Source organism: Spea bombifrons, chromosome 2, assembly GCF_027358695.1.
Source record: "Spea bombifrons isolate aSpeBom1 chromosome 2, aSpeBom1.2.pri, whole genome shotgun sequence".
Classification (NCBI taxonomy): domain Eukaryota; kingdom Metazoa; phylum Chordata; class Amphibia; order Anura; family Pelobatidae; genus Spea; species Spea bombifrons.
The window spans coordinates 67,360,464-67,382,343 of record NC_071088.1 but is presented as its reverse complement, the minus strand read 5'-3'; the positions used below and the strand labels follow the sequence as shown (position 1 = coordinate 67,382,343).

The following is a 21,880-nucleotide window of genomic DNA, read 5'->3' as shown; positions in this document are numbered from 1 at the left end:
CAGTGTTGGCCAAGAGCAAGTGTCATGTGGTTGCTGGGCTACAACTCCCAGCAGGCTTAGCCATCCTACCAAACACTAAAAGCAATTACTAGGTGCCAAAGTCAGGTTCTCTGTGTCCCACATAAATGCAGGCCTGCTGTGTGGATTAAACAGCCGAGAACTTTAGCCACATATAAAAAAAAACAAAAACAGCAACTCCATGATTAACCCCTTCATTAGAAACAGTACTCCACAAAACCTCAACTTATTCTTGTGTTCTCAAACATGCAAGATATCAGTTGGCCTACACAGGCCTCAGTTCCAGCAATTAATTCCAATTCAGTAACAGGAACAACCGGGCATTAGCCATACCTCCCAACCCCCAAGTAGCAATGTATACTTTTTATTAATACTTCTATATGAATCATTCCCCGTCCTGCGTGGAGTCTATGCTTTCACTTCCTCTGCCGAATTCCATTATTTAAAGGAACAGTCTATTACTCTTTAAACTGTCCCAATTCCCATTTAAAAAAGTTAGACAGAAATAAGATTCATAAGAAATAAGAACACTCAATTATATACATGCTGGCACCATGAACCCGAAAGCGACACTAAAATGCATTCGTTTCGCTTTCGGCTGTGATCCTTGAAAGCCTTGTAATGTGAGGTCATCCAGGCTCTCTAAGCTTGGAAAATAGTGTCGATAAGAAAGCGGTTTTAAGTGTCAGGGATTTTACTAGAGATGTTACTGTTAGATACCATATGTTTATCCTAAATAGTATATCTAGAAAAGTATTATTGGGTTTACCATCTAAAATATCCATGAACTCAAGATTACGCCGGACAGTCTATGAACGTCAACAATACTGTCTGCAGCATTTGTCAAACACTGTGTCAGGTTAGTTATTATTCTAATCTTTTACTTATATAGCGCCGACAAATTACGCAGCGCTTAATACAATACATATATTCAAGGGGAAGACAAGACAAGAATTGACAGACTGACAAACAGATACTTTAGGTCAGGCATGTCCAAAGTCCGGCCCGCGGGCCAATTGCGGCCCGCGTTCCGGACTGATACGGCCCCCAAGTGAGCCACGGGACTTGGCGTCATCAGCCGGCGCAGGGAGAAGGAAAGCGCGAGATTTGGGCTTTCCTTCTCCCTGCGCCGGCACACACCCCTCAGTAGCGTACCGAGCGGGGGGCGGTCCGCACCGGGTGCCGCTCATCAGAGGGGTGGCAACTTGCCGGCACCCCTCCAGAGACGGACAGTAATGTCCGCCGCTGGAGGAGCAGGCTCGCAAGGGAGCGGTATCGGAGGTCTTTAACAGACCACCGGCTCCCTTGAGTGATTTTAAGCCGGTTCAAGGATCTCCCTTGAACCCGGCTTAAAATCACTCAAGGGAGCCGGAGGTCTGTTAAAGACCTCCGATACCGCTCCCTTGCGATCCGCGCGGCAACAGCTGTTGTGCGCCGGGGTTTGTTGTTAGATCCCGGCGCACAACACTGAAGCCGCGCCCACCGCTGTCCGTGCCCTCTGACCCCCGTGCCATCAGAAGAAGACAGAAGAACGGAAGAAGAAGAGGAGCGAAGAGCAGGAAAAGGAGCTGTAACGAGAAAAGAGGAAAGGTAAGAAAGCATACAGTGAGAGTGGATTGGTGTATGTGTGTGGATTGGTGTATGTGTGTGGATTAGTATATGTGTGTGGATTAGTATATGTGTGTGGATTAGTATATGTGTGTGGATTAGTATATGTGTGTGGATTAGTATATGTGTGGATTGGTGTATGTGTGTGGATTGGTATATGTGTGGATTGGCATGTGTGTGGATTAGTATATGTGTGGATTGGTATGTGTGTGTGGATTGGTATGTGTGTGTGGATTGGTATGTGTGTGTGGATTGGTATGTGTGTGGATTGGTGTATGTGTGGATTGGTGTGTGTGTGGATTGGTATGTGTGTGTGGATTGGTGTGTGTGGATTGGTAAGTGTGTGAGAGTGATGGGTGTTATGCTGTACCATTTCCAATGTATTTTTCATTATATAATTATGCTCTAAAGTACATCATAACTCCCATCACTCTATACTGTTCCATACAGTGGCAGAGCTGGGAGACAGAGGCCTTGCACCCCCACCGCAGGACTCCTGAAAGGTAAGTGAACTTCAAAGAGGGAGAGGGTAGATAGTTAGGAGGGGTAGATAGGGCAGAAGGGAGCGAGAAGGGGTAGATAGGGCAGAAGGGAGCGAGAAGGGGTAGATAGGCCAATCATACTCCTATCATGCCAAGTCTGCGAGTGCCTCCTGGAATCTGGGTATGCCTGGGCATGATAGGAATGTGATTGCTGTTAACAATTATATATATATATATATATATATATATATTGTTATTTAATTGTTTTGTCCTATTTTGGTGTGTTACTTACTTTAAATAAGTGTTAGATTTTTTTTATGGTGTGTGTGGGGGGGTCATATTCAGTTTCGGCCAGGTAGTTTTGAAGTGTGTGTGTGGGGGGGGTGCCACATACAGGATCCGCCCCGGGTGCCAAATACTCTAGGTACGCCCCTGCCCTCCCCTACACAATTTCTTCATCAGATGCCCTTGTGGCTGTGTGTGCCGGCGCAGGGAGAAGGAAAGCCCAAATCTTGCGATCTCGGACGTCGCTAGATTTGGGCTTTCCTTCTCCCTGCGCCGGCACGCACAGCCACAAGGGCATCTAATGAAGAAATTTGTAGGCAGTGGCGGAACTACCGGGGTCGCGACTGCGACCGGGCCCTGGAGTTCTGCCAGTCAGTGGGGCCCAAGGGGTGCCGAGCGGTTGCTGAAAACGACCGCTCGGCACCTCTTGGGCCCCCCTGACTGACAGAAATCCAGGACTCCTCTGCTCACCGCTGCCGCCGCCGCCTGCCTCTGCGCTGCCCAGAGTGCAGTGTTGGAAGTGTGAGGTGTTTGTCTCGGGTGCCGGCGCTTCACGCTGAGCGCTGGCATATGACGGCACTCAGCAGTGAAGCGCCGGCACCCGAGACAAACGCCTCACGCTCCCAACACAGGAGTTGACGGTAAGTGACCTACAAAGGGGAGTAGGGAGGGAGTGGGTAGATCGTGAGAAGGGGGGGTAGGGAGGGAGGGAGAGGGTAGATCGTGAGAAGGGGGGTAGGGAGGGAGAGGGTAGATCGTTAGAAGGGGGGTAGGGAGGGAGAGGGTAGATCGTGAGAAGGGTAGGGAGGGAGAGGGGAAATTGTGAGAAGGGGGTAGGGAGGAAGAGGGGAGATTGTGAGAAGGAGGGGTAGGGAGGAAGAGGGGAGATTGTGAGAAGGGGGGTAGGGAGGGAGAGGGGAGATTGTGAGAAGGGGGGTAGGGAGGGAGAGGGGAGATTGAGAGAAGGGGGGTAGGGAGGGAGAGGGGAGATTGAGAGAAGGGGGGTAGGGAGGGAGAGGGGAGATTGTGAGAAGGGGGGTAGGGAGGGAGAGGGGAGATTGTGAGAAGGGGGGTAGGGAGGGAGAGGGGAGATTGTGAGAAGGGGGGTAGGGAGGGAGAGGGGAGATTGTGAGAAGGGGGGTATGGAGGGGAGATAGTGAGAAAGGGATAGATGTGGTATGCCGTTTTCAATAAACTTTGCATAAAATAGTTAATTTGCATTTAATTTTAATGGTTCAGAAAATGTCAGGCAAAATGGTCGGCCCTCGCACATGTTCACTTCATCAAATCTGGCACTCTTCGAAAAAAGTTTGGACATGCCTGCTTTAGGTGGAGAGAGCCCTGCTGGCAAGCTTACAATCTTGAGGGATTGATGTAAAACCATCAATCATCAAAGCCAAAGCATGAAGAATTCATTGGTATTAACACGGGTGAGACACGTGGATGATAAAATCCACTAATCGTATGTATGCTATACATTCACTGCGCTACCCAAATGTATACATATCCCCTTTCGTGGCCAGAGCTTTTTTGCCATTTGTAGCATATCTTTGTTCAACCGTTATTCCTCTTTTCCAGGTTTGTGTACCGACTTTCTCTGCATAGCATTTTTTTAATTTTACAATTTTTTATTTATATTTTATTTTTAGACTTTTTTTTAACAGGAAGTCTTTAAAACACTCAAGGATCTCTCTTGTAACTAGATAGTACCCTTTATGATGTCATGGTGCCATCCCTGGAGTCCATTTACTTACTGATTGATATTTACTTTTTTTTTTTAATTCTCATAACTATTATTATTTTTTTTACCTTTTTATATTTAGCGGTCTGATTAATGTAGCTGTAATTCTAACTCCCTCACTTCATTATTCATTGTGAACATGCACTTAGATTTCCTATCACTTCGACTGACGTGACAATGTATCCCAGCATGCAACAGACCTTCTCATTTCAGATTCGCTCTTTAATAGCTTTTTAATCTTGGTAGCAATTTTAACTCCTACAGAAAACTAGGAATAGAGGAAGTTAACATAATTGCCCACAATGCTAAAACACATAGCTCCGAGCCATGTAGCCTTTTATTATATTAGAGTCATTTTCAACATAAAGCTAAAAGAATCAAACATCGCACAGCCTGATAACAGAGGATGCATTTACTGGTGCATTATCAACATGCCTCCAACTGCTACATCTTTTTATCAATGTTTCTGCACGACAAAAAAGAATAGCCATTGTGTGTGTATACATGATAGGACCTAACCTGATACCTAAACTATGCAGATCATACAGGCCGGTGTCAGGAGATGCAGCCCCCTGTGTTAGACCAATGTAAGCATGCGGGTCTAATACTGTCACTTCTAACAGAACATTATTGTGACTGTGTGCAAAGTTTTTTTTTTTGGCACATGGCCTTTATTTTTTCTTAATAGCTTATTGTCCTGCATTGACATTGAATAATAGTCGACATTGAAAGTCATTTCCTCTGATTCAAAATAGCTTGGTAAACCTCTGCTTCCAGGCAAGATCTTGGGGCAGTTTCCTCTCTAATCTGCGTGTCAATTTTTAACCTTGCTCTGAATCTATTAGTGGCCAGCACCGGATTATCACCTGTAGCTTGGGGGTCATTAGGAGTAACCCAGACAACCGCACACAACAACCACTGCCACTTACTTTATAGTATGCGAGTCAAGAATCTGTAGGATTCTGATCCTTTCAATGTCTTTCTATTCATTAAGGAGGAACAGGATGCTGTATGGCAAGCATGCGGTGCACACCACTGTATAGCGGTGCATGCCTGGTGTATACAGGTAGATCACTTGGTTTTATAAAGGCTTTTCACTAGGTCATAGTTTCATAATCAATATTGCAGTGCAGGTAATGGAGACATTTATTGCTTTGAAAGGGGGCATTGTTGAGGGTCAAAATACGCAAAATGTAAGAAAGTAGCTTTTCAGTGAAAGGGTTGCAGAACGAGAGGTAGCGGTTACTACGGCAAGGGAATTTCAGTTTTAGAGTATCCTGAAAAGATGATGAAGCCAAGTACCAAGTAATGCGTAAGGTATTTTAGCCGGTAGAAAATGGTCTTCTGGTTGGGCTATAGTCACATTCCTGCTTCTGTTGCTTCCTTAACACAGCAGTCCCACACATCCCTGCAATGCAGGAGGCACACATTGCATTCATAACTCAGGCATTCAGGAGACACGTCCAACACAGAATCATAAAATCTCTCCCAATGCAGACAGGCTGAGAAACACGTTACAACAAGCACAGAGAACATCCGAGCATCTGACTCGCGTCTCGGTAACTTATGGTCACATGAAACACAGTTGTTCGCAGATTTGGAACATGTGAAGGGTTAATAAAGCAAATTTTGTAGACACCAGAAATTCCAGTTGGGGGAGAGACAGAACAGCTGGGAATCCCATAACCAGTTGCTAGAAAATCTTATAACCAGCTGCTGCACCAGTAAAACCAGTCCCCTAACAAACCACCCCAGCATGACCAGTTCCTCAAACCAGAAACACCTTATTAAAGAGTAACTGGTCGCACACATATTAATCAGACCACTGAAATATACCCGTCAACGTTCTCAAGACAGCAGAGCGTGATCCTTTTATGGGTGGATGTTTGGAATACTTCAGTAGTGAAATATTTCACAGATTACTGGGTATATACAATAAACATGATCACACCCCAGGTAGGCACATTCTCTTCTCCTAGCATCTAAGTCTGATCATTTCTCTGTCCCTGTATCCAGTGTCCAGGGCTCCTGTCTGTTCAGTCCTCGTTTACATTTGAGCTCTGTGCAAATAATCAGTGTGACAAGCGCTCATTATGTTCATCCTTGTCATATCTTTATGCCGCTTGCCGCTCAGTAGTTCAATTGAGCAGCACCCTTCATTCAAGCTCTCCCTGCATGTGTACTTTCCCCACTATTCCGGTACTTTCTATCTCTAACACCATGAGGCATGTTATTTGAAAAGCATTCCTTGTCTGTACCATGAGCCAAGCATCTTAATCTAGCCCGTTTCGTGAAGACAAAGACAATCCCCGAATATATTTAGCATTCCATGAGACTATAATGTGAAAACACTAAGAACTCGAGAAGGATACAATTATCTGTTCGGTGAAAGCATTTGCCTTTTATAACAATCAAACTAAAAAGATAAATTCTTTAAACACTAATGTATTAAGGATCACAGCTACCTGGCTCCTAGGATTTAGCGTGCCAATGTTTAGTAAATAAACCAGGTTTCTATGAGAGGGAATAAAAGCTGGACCATAACTACAGATTGTTGCAAAAGTTGAGGAAATCAAATGGAATTTAAAACAGGAATTCATAATTTTATCAGTTTAAGGGAAAAGTGCTTTAAAATTCCACCTAATGAAAAGTCCTATAGGATAGATACTCACAGAATGCAGTTTATATCCATACATTACCATGTAATCCCTGACTTCTACCGTTATATTGGGAGTGCTTTTTCATGGTTCTAGTCATAAGTAAAGCACACAATTTTCATTGAAGCATAACAGCACTAATACATGTGTAAACAGTCACGTTTTTACACCAGACATGAGTTTTATGTTTGTAAATGTGCCTGACATTGTGTATACAGCAAAAAAAAACAAACTTTTCCACTTTTAAAAAAAACATCAAAAACAATGTAGCCCAAAAGCACTTTTTCATTCTGTCATATTTGAATTTTTCTTTTCTTCTTATACGCATGTATGTTAATTAGAGATCACGTGGTGTTCATTATTTGTAAGAAAATGACCAATAAAGGAGAGCCAACAGCTTAGCTCATTTAATCCCCAGTCTGTTGCACTTCCTCAGCACACCCTGGCTATGCTTCTGTGGCCAGTTCCAAAAAAAAACCCTTAGCCAATTGAACCATCCAACCTTAATCAATGTCTTCAGAATGCCCAAGAAAAGGAAAAAAGGAAGCTTCTTATCCCACTCATAGCATAGATAGATAGATAGAGAGAGAGAGAGAGAGAGAGAGAGAGAGAGAGAGAGAGAGAGAGATGATGATAAAGAGAGAGAGAGAGATGATGATAAAGAGAAAGGCATCAAGACAGAACAAATTAACTTGTAATAAATGGAGAACAAAAGACAACTGGTGCTACAGCTCCAATCTTGGCTGTTGCCCAAGATGCTGCCTGCTCCATTCAACCTAGAACCTGGCCTGTAAGTGCTGGCTGCCTTTTGCTGGTGGGCACTAGGAAAATGTCCAAATACTGCCCATGTTTTGGTGCATCTAAACTTACAATGTCAACTATTATTTTACACAGTTTCTGCCCATTGCAGACATCCATGGAATTTGTTATTAACAAGTAATCCATCTGCTCATGATTGATCACCACACGAGCAGAAACCCCATGACCAACGCAAGTGTGTGCTTGCTTTTGCATTCCCTTATTCTGTCTGGCTCTACCACGATTTCAGGCGAGGTATTCCATGCACAATGCACTCTCTGTAAACATTTCATATTCTCACAGATACCATCTTTCAAACTCAAGCTTGAGTTAAAGACCCTTTGTTTTAAAGGTAATTTTGAAGTATGTGGGAGAAAACCCACAAGCCTCAATGCATGCCTCTACCATGCGTTCCACGAGTCGCACCCCTGGTCTGTCCTCATCCCATGATAGATTAAAGAGATGCAGGAAGGAAGCTTATGTCTGGGACACACCTGGTTGTCCTAACAGCGTCTATCCTGGGGGGGGACACACCCTCTCTCGTGCGTTACTTCCTCCCAGCCTGACACCTCTAAGCTCAATTCTCAACTTTATTAAAATTACACGTGTCCTTAAGTATGCAGCTTTTCCTGAATCACATTGATGAACAGGAATTTTATCATTAATAGTTAATAAACGACTATCAGGGAACAGAAAATATATTGGTTCTAGAGTCGGAACATCTTCCTATGTTACCCTTAGTATTTTGTTTTACTAGCCTATCAGGATTCCTAATAGAGAGTGGACCTATCTCCCACAAATACATGGATCAGATCCATTAAGGGTTGTGTATAACACTTTATGTAGACAGTGTTCTTATACAGACTCCCAGAGCACTATATAGATGAAAATACCTGGCCACTCACAGCAAAAGATGTGCTCCTAGCCAGTCATACTTATATATGTATAGGTTGCACACCAGCATTTAAATGGAAATGAATGAATTCTGTTGCGCCGTAGACTTGATTAGTTAATAAGTCGAGCATTTGGCTGTGTGATTAAGACTATTCTATTGGTTACCACAGGAGGTACAATAAGGGGAGTTGGGGAGTTTGTGTTCTAGATTCAGCCAAGATAATAATAATGCTAAGTCGTATTAGAACCGTTAAGAGAAAAAGGGACAACATTCTTGAAAATGTTTTAAATTTGATACTGGCATTAAAAACAGAGGGAGCCCCCCTTAAAGCATACACACCAGTATTCATTCGCTGCCAGCTATCATGTTTTACCAGCCTATTAGCATGGGCAAAAAAAGATTCTCTTCTTTCTCATCTATCTGATCATTAAACATGTATTAATGGGAAACATATACAACATGAACATTAGGATGTCTGAGATTTCATTGGGGGTTTGTATTGCAATTCTCATCACAAATAGTAATGGTTTGGGGAGATGAAGAATAACAGTATACCTTATTTCTCTTAGGCATACAGCAGAGTATTCACTACATTTGTGTGTTCCAAGGATAACGCTTTAATTTAACCACTTCACAGTGCTGTTACAAGATGAACTGCTGCTTCATATCCCTCCTTGTGCGTTTTTTACTCCAACACTGCCCCTTACTGTTCTCAGGCCTCTACCTTCCAATCTCTGTTATATCTATACAATGGCATCATCTTGTACAGTCATCTTATGACATCAAAACTGTCAAAACAAATCTCCGGATCAATACCGAGATGCATTGATATACTTGGGTTACAGCCTAGGACTTCCAACTTTGTATAAATGATTGAAGTCAATGGCACACCTCCAGGGCTCTCACTTTTTTCAGTTTAAGTGTTATTACTCACCTTCTCAAACAATATGTCTTATAACGCACGATGAGACTGCATCTTCCCCTAGCCTCAATGGCTCACCCAGTTCCAGAGGAGCAAACAATATGTGTGCCACCCCTTTGGCAATGAAAATTCTTCCGTAAGCACAAAGCATTCTGTTTAGTTATTCCTGTGGCACCGATCTCATGAGATCATCTTTAAGTATTTCTTTATCTTCTATTCACATCCCATGTAAAAACAGCTTTAAACAATATATAAATATAATAATGTATATAGAGTTTTATGATGTAGGAGAGTGCTACACCCAAAAATATTATTATTGTCAAAGTAATTGGTTTACTTGTGTCATTGTTACACCCAAGATTGTCTACACTTGCCCCTGATACACCCATGTGACCTGCTTACTCCTTTTATTCATATAAAACAATAGGCGGCCAGACATTCTGGAAGTGTTATGCTATAACGTTGTCAATACCCCCTAACTTATCAAAAGAGCCATCATTAAGAAACAACAGAGGTTGCCGTGCGTGCTGGGCTGTCACATATCACAGACTTCTATCTATGTCATTACTACACCCATAACTTTTTCCCGGTCACTGTCCCACCCAGAAACGTTCCATATTTATCCACTGTTACACCCCAAGGACTATCCCTTGAAATAATAACTGCAGAGAAGACTGTGCCTTATGCTGGAGGAGGACTGTGACTCCATTTACAGTAACACTGACACATGCCAGAAATCCCCTCCTCATGTCTCAGTTAAGCCGCAGACGGTGCCTCAGAAAACACCTCACAACAGTCTCAGTCCCCCCAAGCCCCAAAATGCCCCCTCTTTCCTGTCACACCCCAGCACTAGCTGTTATTGTTCAGTGGCTGGCTAGTCCTTGTCACAAGCTGGACCTATAGCTCTGCTGTCAGACCGGCCCCAGTAAACATCGCTACGATGTCTCACGCTCTTGTCACAGGCTCTCCCCCATCACATGCCACCTAGCTATACTGTCTCTTATTCCATATCACAGTGCTGTGTCGCCTCTTTGCTTGCTCGTCCTGCTTCCACCTAACAGGGTAGCCGGGAGGTCCCCGAGCACCTTTAGGACGCGCAGCACATCAGCCCTCGGTATTCCCTCCTCAGACGCGTCTTGCCCCGGTACCTTTGTATCTCTCTAGCACTCCTTCATAAGCGCGCACAAACTCATTCTCCTGGCTCCGATCCGCCGGGAGTTGTCCCGGGATATACCCCGACATGACGCCCGCTCCGCCAGCTGTGTGCCCGGTACCCGCCGGACAGTCGGGTGTCTGTGAATCCAACTTCCGGCTCCTGTCCCCGCCCCGTAAGGAAAAACCGAGGAGGACACCCTGCTGGTCGAGGGGGAACTACACCTGGGAAGTCAGTGATAGACAGACACCCAGTGGCCATTGGCGGAACCGCAACCTGGACCTAGGCTGGGAGACGAGGGCCATCTAGTGGTGACTTGAGTATTGGAATCGAAGAACGGCTGCGTCCATTACTGCACCACGTCGACACGTCGACAGGTAAACCGATGACAATAGTAGTGCTCAACATGGAATATGAGTCCACATTCGAAAGTATAACTTAGTGGGGTAGTTGACATCTCATCGTCGTTAGATGTACCTAATCGCACAAGGTGTGAAGCTCAAAGAAAATGTGCTTTTCCACCAACATTTCTCCTTAAAAACAGCTTGCTGATAAAAAAAAAACGTCATTTACGCAGCCTTATTGCTAGAAAAACACAACAGAAGTCAAAGGAAAAGCACAATCGCTTGGATCTATGGGCAAACTTTGATGTGGAACCAGGCCCTTGAGGGATCAGTTTTTATAACTATTTATACATAAAGTATACGAAAAAATATCTGAAGCTACATGTGTGAGGAGTATCAAATAGTAAAGCGCCACGCTCACCTGCATCCAAACCAAGGACCAATATGCTGCCAAACATCTAATGGGACAATATCTAATAGACCAGAAATTAGGACAAATAGGGGCCCTCGGGATCATTTCTTTTACAGAGACCTTAAGGTCAGGGCTGATACACAACACATATCACAGTTAAACTTCAAACACAGAAAAATAGAATCTGACGTCAGATAAGAACCATTGGGCTCATTTAGTCTACCCATTTTCCCTGATGTAAAGACTCACATCTTAATCAGTCCTTAGTCTTGTCTTAGATTCAGAATAGCTTTATGCCTGTCCCATGCGTATAAATTCCCTTACTGCATTAACCTCTACTACTTCTGCTAAGAGGCTGTTTCACTTATCTCACTAAACTAAAAGTGAGTAGAGTGAACACTTTCTGGGCTCAAGCATAAACAGTGCATACAGGGATGGCTCTTATCCCAGTCCCTTGCAGGCCTGCCCTTTCTTCAGCGCTACTCAAGAAGGCAGGTGAAAGATCACCCAGATTTCAAATGCCCTGAAAAATACCCCTCGTCTTATAGTCGAGGTTGTCTTATAATCAGAGCTCAAACAGAAGTCTCCCTGGCAGCCGGTGGACTTCTGCACGATGTGCGCACACAACCTCCGCTGCTGTGAGCGACATGATCTTCTGGTGCTCCACAGCGCTGCAGGATCCTCCTCTCATGCACCTGGTGAACGTCTGCGCCATGCGCTGAGACAACCTCCGCTGCTGCCCGACACTTCCGCCGGGGCTTCTACAACGGAGCACCAGTGTGACGTGACCTTCCGGTGCTCAGTCATAGAAGCCCGGCTTCTATGACTCAAAGCACATTTTACAGACAATGTGTTGAATATGTACAATCTACTGGTGTCCAATACCAGGGGCGAACCTAGAAAACCACAGGGCCTTGGTGCGAAAGTTGCCCGCGGGCCCCCAACTTCACAAAGCAACATGTCCCACAGTGGCACCTTTGTCCTAAACAGCTTGAGAGTGCCACCTTTGCCCCAAACAGCTTGTGAGTGCCTTTGCCCCAAACAGCTTATCTGTGCCATCTTTGCCCCAAACAGCTGGTCTGTGCCATTTTTGCCCTAAAACAGCTTGTCTGTGCCATCACTGCCCCCCCCCAAAAAAAGCTCCTGGCACTCCCCCTATAAATAAAGTTCACAATACTGAATAAAATCCGTGATCCAAAGTGGGCATGTAACCTATAAAAATAGGGGGTGCAGGGCACTTGGAAGAGATTGTCCTATAAAACTTCTGAATTAATCTGACCTCCACTAAACATAAGGCTCTTTTCCCTGACTTCTACATTACTGCAAATTATACCTATATATCTCTGAAGCTCTCTTACAAGCTACATACATAATTTTGTATTTGGTCTATCCCTGCAAGCAAACCTAAAAGTCTCCATGAGGGTTACGTGCTTATTGCTCTAAATCTGCAGACAGATTTAGATGAAATAACACTCCCAACCACTTTCTCCTAAGATCATTTTGTCGAAAAACCATCAGTAAAATCCACGCTGTGTTAGTTGGGATTAAAGAGATTTCCAGATCAAGCCAGTTTTTCCTCCCACCCTAGTTTTTGCTAAGAATGGGTGGGAATGCGGTATAAAGAGGGATTATACCGCATGTTCATAATATAACTGCCAGTATATAATATTAATATAAAAAATAACTATAGAATGATATTCTTAATAGAAGGATCAGAGAACAAATGATGTTAATGGGTATCCAAAATAAGCTCCTGCACTGTGTGCTCACATCAGAACCAACGCCCTGGAACAGAGTTTAAATGCATTTTTGAAATGCTTCTTATCCATTCTAAAATTGGCTAAGAAATATATAAGACAGTTCCTGGGTTTTTACACAGATGCAGCCATGAGATCTTATTAACAAGACTGTTAACAGTCTCGGGCATTTGGCCTTAAAAAAACAACCTCACTAAAGAAGAATGTTTATTAAAGTACTATTTTAATACACATTCTTAAAAAAATCACTTGCCTAAGGTAGAAGCTGCAGCTCTGCAAGTTGCCCTCTTCTAATTTAAATTATGAAAAGCACTTTCAGTGCAAGGCGTCTGAATAGAGCCCTGCCCTCAGCATTTGATGAGTTGGAGTTGACTGGCAGTATTTCACATGCAAGGAAAACAGCTGGGGGAGTGGGAGGAAGGTGAAATGCATATAGGGGATTCTGCAAACACCCCTATGCACTAGCAAAAGGGTCGCAATCAGGGCTGGATTAACATAGGGACTGATGGAGCTGCAGCTCCAGGCCCCTACCTGAAAATAGGCCCAGTCCCGGTGGGCCGTCCACGCTGTCTCTAATGCGGGGCAAAACCTTGCAGGATTGCCAGCGCCGTGCTGCTCACCTGTGCGTTGCTCGACAAACCGTGTGAGCAACGGCTCTTGTACCGCCCAGGGGAAGCAGAAACCCAGCAGAGCTTCTCTTATGCGTTACAAGCGAAGTGCTCGCACAGAGCCCAAGCAACACAGAGGGACGCAGCGGCCCCAGTGGAAGTCTGTGAGCGGCACATGAGAGGTCTGCAGTGCAGGCTCTGCTAAACTTTGTGCCCATACAGCTTAGGAGTGCCCCCAGATTGTCTGTGCCATTTTTGCGCCCAAATGGCTTGTCTGTGCACTCAAACAGCTTGTCTGCACCATCTTTGCGCTCAAAAACATTGCCTGCGCCATCTTTGTACCCAAACATCTTGTCAATGCCCCAAATGGCTTGTCTGCTTCATCTTTGCCACCAAAAAACATGAGTAGAAGAGGAAATCCTGGTGGTGTGGAGGGAGGGTCAACTGGGGGGGGCATGACCATTTGTTCTGTAAAGGGCCCCAAAACGTTTCAAGGTGACCCTGTGGGGTCAATTTAGCTTTCTTTTTAACACTGTTTACACACTGTACTTTTTGATGTTTTGTGCCACCGAAGATTTCTTTTGAAGACTTCAATGGACAAACAAAATCTGGCCCTTCCTCTAGTTTATCTTATGGGGGAGTGCAGTTCCACATGAGGAATATTGAGGACCCGGTGTCCACCATGGCCTTACTTTTGGCACCTTGGAGCATGATCACCTAACATCACACAACGAATTGAATCACAACACCTTGGGCTTCAGAAAAAAATATATATACAGCCTGGGGAGATGTACGTACAGTGGCAAGAAAAAGTAAACCCTTTGGAATTAATGTATAAAATTGTCTTAAAGTATGATATACCGGTAATCTTTATCTAACTTACAATAATGAACAAACAAGATTTTAACTAATAACACACAAATTATTGTTTTGTTTTTCTCCATATTGAGTACATTATTCAAACATTCACAATGTGGGCAGGAAAAAGTATGTGAATCCCTAGGCTAATCTCTTAGTTAATTTGAGTCACAAGTTAGCAAACCTGGAGTCCAATCAATAAAATTGGATTGGCATAATAAAGAAATCATTGGGACTGGTTAACATCTGTTCATGAGTCTTCCATATGCAAAACACTGAAAACACATGGAGACCATGGCAGGACACCAAGGAAGAAGCTGTTGCGCTGTTGTTTGCCTCAAGTTTGACAATCCGCAAAGCTACCGGAAAAATACTTTGTGGACTGATGAAACCAAGTTGAAGAACACCCAGCACTACGTATGGCGTAAAAAGAGCACCGCATACCCACATGAAAAGATCATCTGAATGGTGGTATAATGTAGGAAGCATCATGATTTAGGGATGCTTTGCTGCCTTGGGGCCTGGGTAGCTAGCCATCATCCAAAGTGTATCAAGGTATCATACAGGATAAAGTCAGAAGCTCAGAAAAAGTTGTGTAATGCAGCAGGACAATGACCCTAAACATCAAAGTAAGCCTTCCACAGAATGGTTTAAAAAAGAAAATACCTCTTTTTGAGAGCCCAGACCTTAACCCATTTTAGATGCTGTGGAATGACCTCCAGAGAGACGTTCACACCAAGCACTCTAGGAATATGGCTGACCTGTATTAGCAGTTCTGTAAGGAAGAATGGTCTAAAATTCCTCCTGATTGTTGTGCAGGTCTGATCCACAGCTACCAGAAGCTCTTGTTTGAGGTTATTGCTGCCAAAGGTTATTACATCTAAGAGTTCACTTAGAATTTCCACCAGCACTGTGAATTTTTAATGGGTGTGTTCAATAAAGACATTAAAGATTATCATGGTTTGTGCGTTAGCTTGAGCACATTGTGTTTGTCTATACTTGTCGATCAGATCACATTTTATGAACAGAAAACCTGGTAGCTCCAAAGGATTTACTTACTTTTTCTTGTCATTATTATTATTGCAATTAATCATCAAAAAAACTTAAAAAAAACATCACATAAAAGGAATACAATGCTGAAAATATATCTGTAGTCCCTAAACATTTTTATATTCAATACATATGCAAAGTAGCTCTCAGTTGTGATATGTAACAGAAAGACCCATGTTGTGTGGTAACTAAGGAAGACTAAGGACATTCTGTGAAGTATTTACCCCTTCTCTATTTAATCAATTTTTGTTATTTGTCATATTTATATGTTTTTAGATCATCCAACTAATTTTAATATAAGGCAAACACTAGGCAAAAACAACACTAGTAAACACAAAATGCAGCTTTTAAATTGTCATTTAAGATAAAGAGTTATTTAAAAAACATCCATGTAAAAAAGTAATTGTCCCTCTAAACTTAATAACGGGTCCTGCCACCCTTGGCGGCAACTGCAATCAAATGTTTGTGATAACTGGCAATGAGTACCATATTTGCTCGATTATAAGATGACCCCCCAAAATTTGAATAGTAATTAAGGAAAAAAAGAAAAAGCCTCAATATAGGACTACCCTATAAGAAAAAAGTTTTAGTAGTAAATATTAAATCATATGTAAACTATTTTTTCATATTTAATAAAAACTATGATTGAGACAAAATGCATTTCATGTTTTTATTTCCTTTTATTTGCCAACCTGCCCCTGGTTATGTACATCTGCCCCCAAGATATGCCTTATAACCCCCCAGATATGCCTTATACCGCCTTATATGGCACTCTGCCCCCCAGAAATGCCTTATATCTCCCTTTATGCACTCTGCCTCCCAGATATGCCTTTTAACCCACCTATATGCCACTCTGCCTCCCTGATATTCCTTTTAACCCCCTATATGCCACTCTGCCTCCCTGATATTCCTTTTAACCCCCTATATGCCACTCTGCCTCTCTGATGTGTGATGTGCACAGACAATCTCCGCTGCTGCTGCCGGCACTTTCGCCAGGGCTTCTATGAATGAGCACCGGAAGGTCATGTGATGCCGGCGCTCCGTTATAGAAGCCCCAGAGGAAGTGCCGGCAGCAGCGGAGGTTGTCTACGCGCATCGCAAAGACTTGTTTCTTTTGAGCCATTTCGTGGTGGACGTGCTTGTGTGCTTCGGATCATCATACTGCTGTATAATTGATCTTTAGGTCACAAACTGATGGCTGGATATTCAGGATTTTCGGGTAACAAAACTCATGGTTCCATCAATTATGGCAAGTAGCTCAGGTCCTGAAGCAACACCAGACCATCACAATACCCCCTGTCGTGTTTCCCTGTTGGTATGTTCTTATTGTAGAATGCTGTGTTGGGTCCCATTTTTTGTGGGATCATGAACACTGACATTAGCTGAGGCAAGTGAGGCCGGCAGTTCTTTAGATGTTACTCTGCGATCTTTTAAGATCTCCTGGATAAGTCTTTCATGTGCTCTAGGCAGAATTTTGGTGCGCCAGCCACTCCTGTGAAGGTCCCTACTGTTTCAAATTCTCTCCATTTGGCTCTCTCCATGTTTCACTGGAGTGATGGCTTTTTTACCCTTTAAGACTTGAATTTCTTTAGATTGCTTCATTGTTGCTTTTTGAAACCTTTTAGCCTATTTCACTTTGCAAGACAGGTTCCATTTAATTGATGTTCAGATTCAGGGCTTATAATAATTAAGAGTGTGCCTTGACGTGGCAGTCAGCTTAATTATTCTTTGGCCAATTCATATAAACAAAACCTCTCATTTATATTATGTTTATATATTTGTTGCCAACTTTATTAGGTGAGAAGCGCAGACAGTTTTTTGTTTTTTGTATACACTGTACAGCTAATACACTTACAATACAATTTGCAGCATGCTCACACCTGTTTGGTAGGCCTCGTATTACACATTTGTATTATTTGATCTTAGCGCAACAACATTTTTATCTTCTCTGCTTGTAATAATCTTGCCGTGGTGTGTCTAATGAAATTGAACTCAATTTACAATTCAGTTTGGTTAATTGATTTACTTAGTAACCAAGGGACATGCAATCATTTTAAAACTACATTTTCTGTTTATTTGGATTATCTTTGTCTAATATTAAAATTCGTTTGATAATCTGAGACATTCATGTGTGGCAATGATGCAAAAATAGAAGAAATTGGGAATACACTTTCACAGCAGTGTATTGTGCCTCTCTTTTAAGTACAACTATTGCACTAATGGCTCTCCATTCCAAGATGCCTCAGTATTAGCAACTCAAAGTAAGCACTCATCATAGCAACGTTACCATGCCTCCACCCCTACGATCAAACCAATGTAGCTAATAACAATGTATTCAGAAGTGTGACTGATGCAAACTGCTTATTCATGAATTCAGATCATGTAACGATAATCTCCCTGTTTAACCCTATCACTGCCAGAGAGCTCACAGGATACTTATGAAAAAACCCATACTCCTGGGCTTCACTAGATGCTAAGAAAAAAATGGTTAATATGTTTATTGTATCAAATTTGAATGCCTAGCCACTTTAAAATTGCCCCACAGTTCAACGCTGTGCAAGCAGACATAGGGAAAGGCTGATGGCCGCGGAAAGCAGCAGGAAATTCTACTGAAATGGCAGATGTTCCTAAGCATTAAATAGGCAGCTTTAGCTCACAAAAGTATGAGGTTCTGCAGAGCTCCTGCTGCTGCAGAGCAGAGGATAATGTTTCTTCATCACACACACTGAGCAGTGATATGGGCGAAACCCACACATCTGAAGACAAGCTGAACACCAAATATATACATGGATGTTATCCCTAGAACAAAGGCAAGGAGAAGCGGGAGTGAACCAGAGAACCCCTTCCCCCATGCAAGGATATCCTCAAAAAGAGCTCTGTTACTATGGCAACCAGAAGAATGGCTGCTCATGGTTAGGAGTTTCCATGGCAACAGATAATGCAAAATCAGCTTCCCATCAGTATTTAATCCTCAGGACACTACTGTTTTTTTTTGTATAAACAAATGCATATTTATATTACATACACAGCCCTTCCCAAAGCACAAACACACAAATCATTTAGATGAAGTATTGTTAGGGAGGGGATCATGACATCAAAGGTAAGGAATGCATGTTACACATTCAATATATATCAACGTATGCTGCTACAAGTTATGTATGACATATATAGGCTGCCCTGCCAAACTTCTCCAAGTAATGCTTTGTTTTATATTGTTTGGGGTTTTTTAAGTTTCTCAGTCTAATCCCATAAAAGACACAAAAACGTGTGTGAACTTATTGCAATGGTAGTCACACTGACATCATCTCCCTTAAACTCATTAAAGAGGAGGTACCTTACCTCACCCAAGACATCAACCTTATATAGCCAGTGGGTATAAGAGATAACTCCAGATGCAGCAACATCTCCCTGCAGAAGAGGACCTCACTAGATACTCTCTCGGGATAATGAATAGCAGCTGGGACTTATAATAATTAAGTGTGTAGTATGCTGTAGGACAGGAATTGTTTAGCTCCAGCATCAGATTTTGTAGACTTTGTTGAGCACACACAAATGCCAGCCTATAGTAGGTTATTGGCTTTGTAATAGCTAAATGTTGCACAAGACAGGTGTGCATTTAAGTGTTGAGGGCAGAGCAGTCAAACTGTCAGCCTCTGAAGGCTGATGGAGAGAACTGTAAGTATGTTTTAGTATATCCGTAGTCAAAGACCCAAACATAGTAGGCAGTCAGTGCCCAGTTATCATTGCAAGGTGGCACTCATCAACTAATATATTATCTACTTGACAACCTACAGCTCCACAACAGCTATTGGCCGTAACATCTTTTACAGGGATAACATAGTAGCTACAGGTTATCATAGCAACCATTACACAGTGTGCACTTTCCTCACCTGCAACCCTGACCACAGCTCTCTCTGCAGGATCCAGCACTGAGTCCTTGCTCTTCCTCTTCTTCTGTTCATGGCGTGGCAGATTCCAAGGGAGAGTATCGCCTGGAGGACACGGTGACAAACTTCCAGACCTCTCACTGCGACAGGACCTTTCACTACGGTATGACCTCTCACTGAGAGTTTCTTCATCTGAGGATGACATGGCTGTACAGGCGTGCATACGTCTCTCTAGGTATAGAAAGAAAACTAGGTCTCAATTGCAAAGGAAATCTACTATTGTAAATCTCGAGTCTAATACAAACACAATGATTGTACTGATGATTGCACTGTAATGTGTAGATAATATAGTGTGCAGGTAAAAGATTAAGTGAAATAATGTGGCTCAACACAGTGATAATGTGTGGGATGACATATGTTACAGAACACGGGACATAATTCACTGAGTGACCACAGGATGCATGAAAAGTGTCAAAATACCAGGAACAAGCTGGACAAAAAGTATAGGAGACAAGAATCTAGGACTCTCTCTAAGGTAGGTCAAATGGGCCAGATGCACTTCACAGAGACTTAAACCAACTAAGATGGATAAAAGCAAAGACAAGAGTGGAACAAAAAACAAAGCATTGAGATGTAATGAAGAAGGATGCTGTGACTAAGAGCTACTTAGATGACAGAGGAGAAGATAAAGGATCCTAGGACAAGGACCCTATAAGTTACAATGCTTGGGAAGCATGTGGGGCCCATAAACACATGATTCCCATGGTTCCATTTACTTGACTGTTTTGTGTTTATGCTAATCACAGGTTAGATGTAGGACATGCTACACATGTCTGTACATAAGCCACATTATCATATAAGGTTCTCGCAATAAAATGAGAATGAAATTTGTCCAGCTTCCCACACTATAGTATGCTTTCCCATAATGCATGACATAGCGAGCTGAGATGGACTTTCTTTATATGTGCTTAAAGGCAGAGGATCTTAAGTACTAATTAAGATGGTCCCTAAATTGTAATGCCCACGCAAGCATAAGGCAACAGTGTAATGGAAGAAACATGGCATGGCATGGAGATCTACAACATATATCAGCGGAGTCAATTGAAATAAGCATACTTCTTTTGCAATGTTACGTGCCTGCTTAGAATCTAAACATTTAATTACCTTTTGTGGTGGCACACAGCCCCTTAACTTGGAACAGGTCTGCACATCATAATGAGAAAGTAGACATGAAATGATAGGGAACAAGGTCTAAAATGAAATGAGTATGGGGACATTGGTAAACATGTTGAGGACAGCAGTGAAATTAAGTTATTGCAATCCAGTGTATTGAGGTATGATGTTTTTATACAATAAGGAAACTGGGGTTCAAGGATTGTTACAAATGCTACCATAAATTAACGGTGACATCATAGTTTGTCATTGAGATTAACGTGCTAGTGTGTGAGTTGCGGTGAGCAGGTGAGATACACTGGCTCTTTTACAGCTGATGGAGGAAGAACACCAGCAACACATATTTTATGAGAGGACCTGTCATCTTGAATGATCCCACAATTGCATGTGCCTCAAGACAGCATGACATCACATTACACTTATTTTGCATTAAAACATTAACTGAGATGATGTAATCTCAGGTCTGTGGTTTCATTTCATTGCAGGTTATTCAGTGATAACAGAGGTCTGATACATTATAATAACTCATAATGCAATGCAGAAGTTAGATCCTTGTTGACTTTGCATATCACATCATCGTATTACAGAACTGCACGCCTGAACATATTCTATTTGAATAAGGCCCACTGATAAAAGCTAGGAAAAGAGATCTGACATGCAACCATAAGAAATACGGGAATTAACATGATGACATAACCTTACAACAGTTTAATGAGAAGAAGACATTGGATATGGCATAATGAAAGCACCCGATATATGTTTATATGATGACAAGGTTGTGGGTGTTATATGATGACGAGTCATTGCATATGAATGCACCTTTCATGATGATTCATCTTTCTGTTGCATGTTATATAGTATTATGGGGTACGCTATATGTAATATGACCCAACATGGTACATGGTGAATGGATCCTGCATGCTAGTGTGGCAGTCACTTACCCCCTTGTGACAGAAGGAACCTAAACTATGGGGGTGTGATGTGTTCTGTGCACAAATCCCCCAAAGAAAGGAAGCATCCAGGCGAGAGGGCACTGTCACATCCAGTGGCTGTCAGAAACAATGTCTCACCCAGCGAGACAGCCAGTGACCGCTTACAACCAGGAAACAAATATGACATCCAGAGCAAGCCTCAGAATGCAAATTCAGTCTAGGCACAACATCAAATGAAGAGACAGCCAGGCAAATGATACGACATCCAGAGACAGCCAGTGCCACTGTCACGTCCGGAGA

At 42.7% G+C, this 21,880-nt stretch overlaps 1 protein-coding gene and 3 long non-coding RNA genes across 4 annotated transcripts in view; 1 reads left to right on the top strand and 3 right to left on the bottom strand.

Annotated features, from left to right (window-relative positions):
- The window catches only part of MACF1 (microtubule actin crosslinking factor 1), a 103,642-nt gene extending 92,876 nt beyond the window's left edge, over positions 1 to 10,766 (bottom strand). The window contains exon 1 of the mRNA XM_053454613.1: positions 10,555 to 10,766. Coding sequence (XP_053310588.1) covers positions 10,555 to 10,648 — 94 coding nt within the window. The 5' untranslated portion in view covers positions 10,649 to 10,766. The remainder of the gene's footprint in view (positions 1 to 10,554) is intronic.
- Positions 10,767 to 17,540: 6,774 nt separating this feature from the next.
- LOC128472704 (uncharacterized) lies at positions 17,541 to 18,248 on the bottom strand. Its single transcript, XR_008346203.1, has 2 exons — positions 18,116 to 18,248; positions 17,541 to 18,012 (listed from the first exon to the last, which is right to left on the bottom strand). It is a non-coding gene; the product is annotated as an uncharacterized LOC128472704 (long non-coding RNA).
- An 860-nt stretch (positions 18,249 to 19,108) lies between these two features.
- LOC128472703 (uncharacterized) lies at positions 19,109 to 19,638 on the top strand. The gene is made up of 2 exons (XR_008346202.1): positions 19,109 to 19,263; positions 19,509 to 19,638. It is a non-coding gene; the product is annotated as an uncharacterized LOC128472703 (long non-coding RNA).
- Positions 19,550 to 21,880, bottom strand: LOC128472701 (uncharacterized). The gene is made up of 2 exons (XR_008346200.1): positions 21,590 to 21,880; positions 19,550 to 19,706 (listed from the first exon to the last, which is right to left on the bottom strand). It is a non-coding gene; the product is annotated as an uncharacterized LOC128472701 (long non-coding RNA).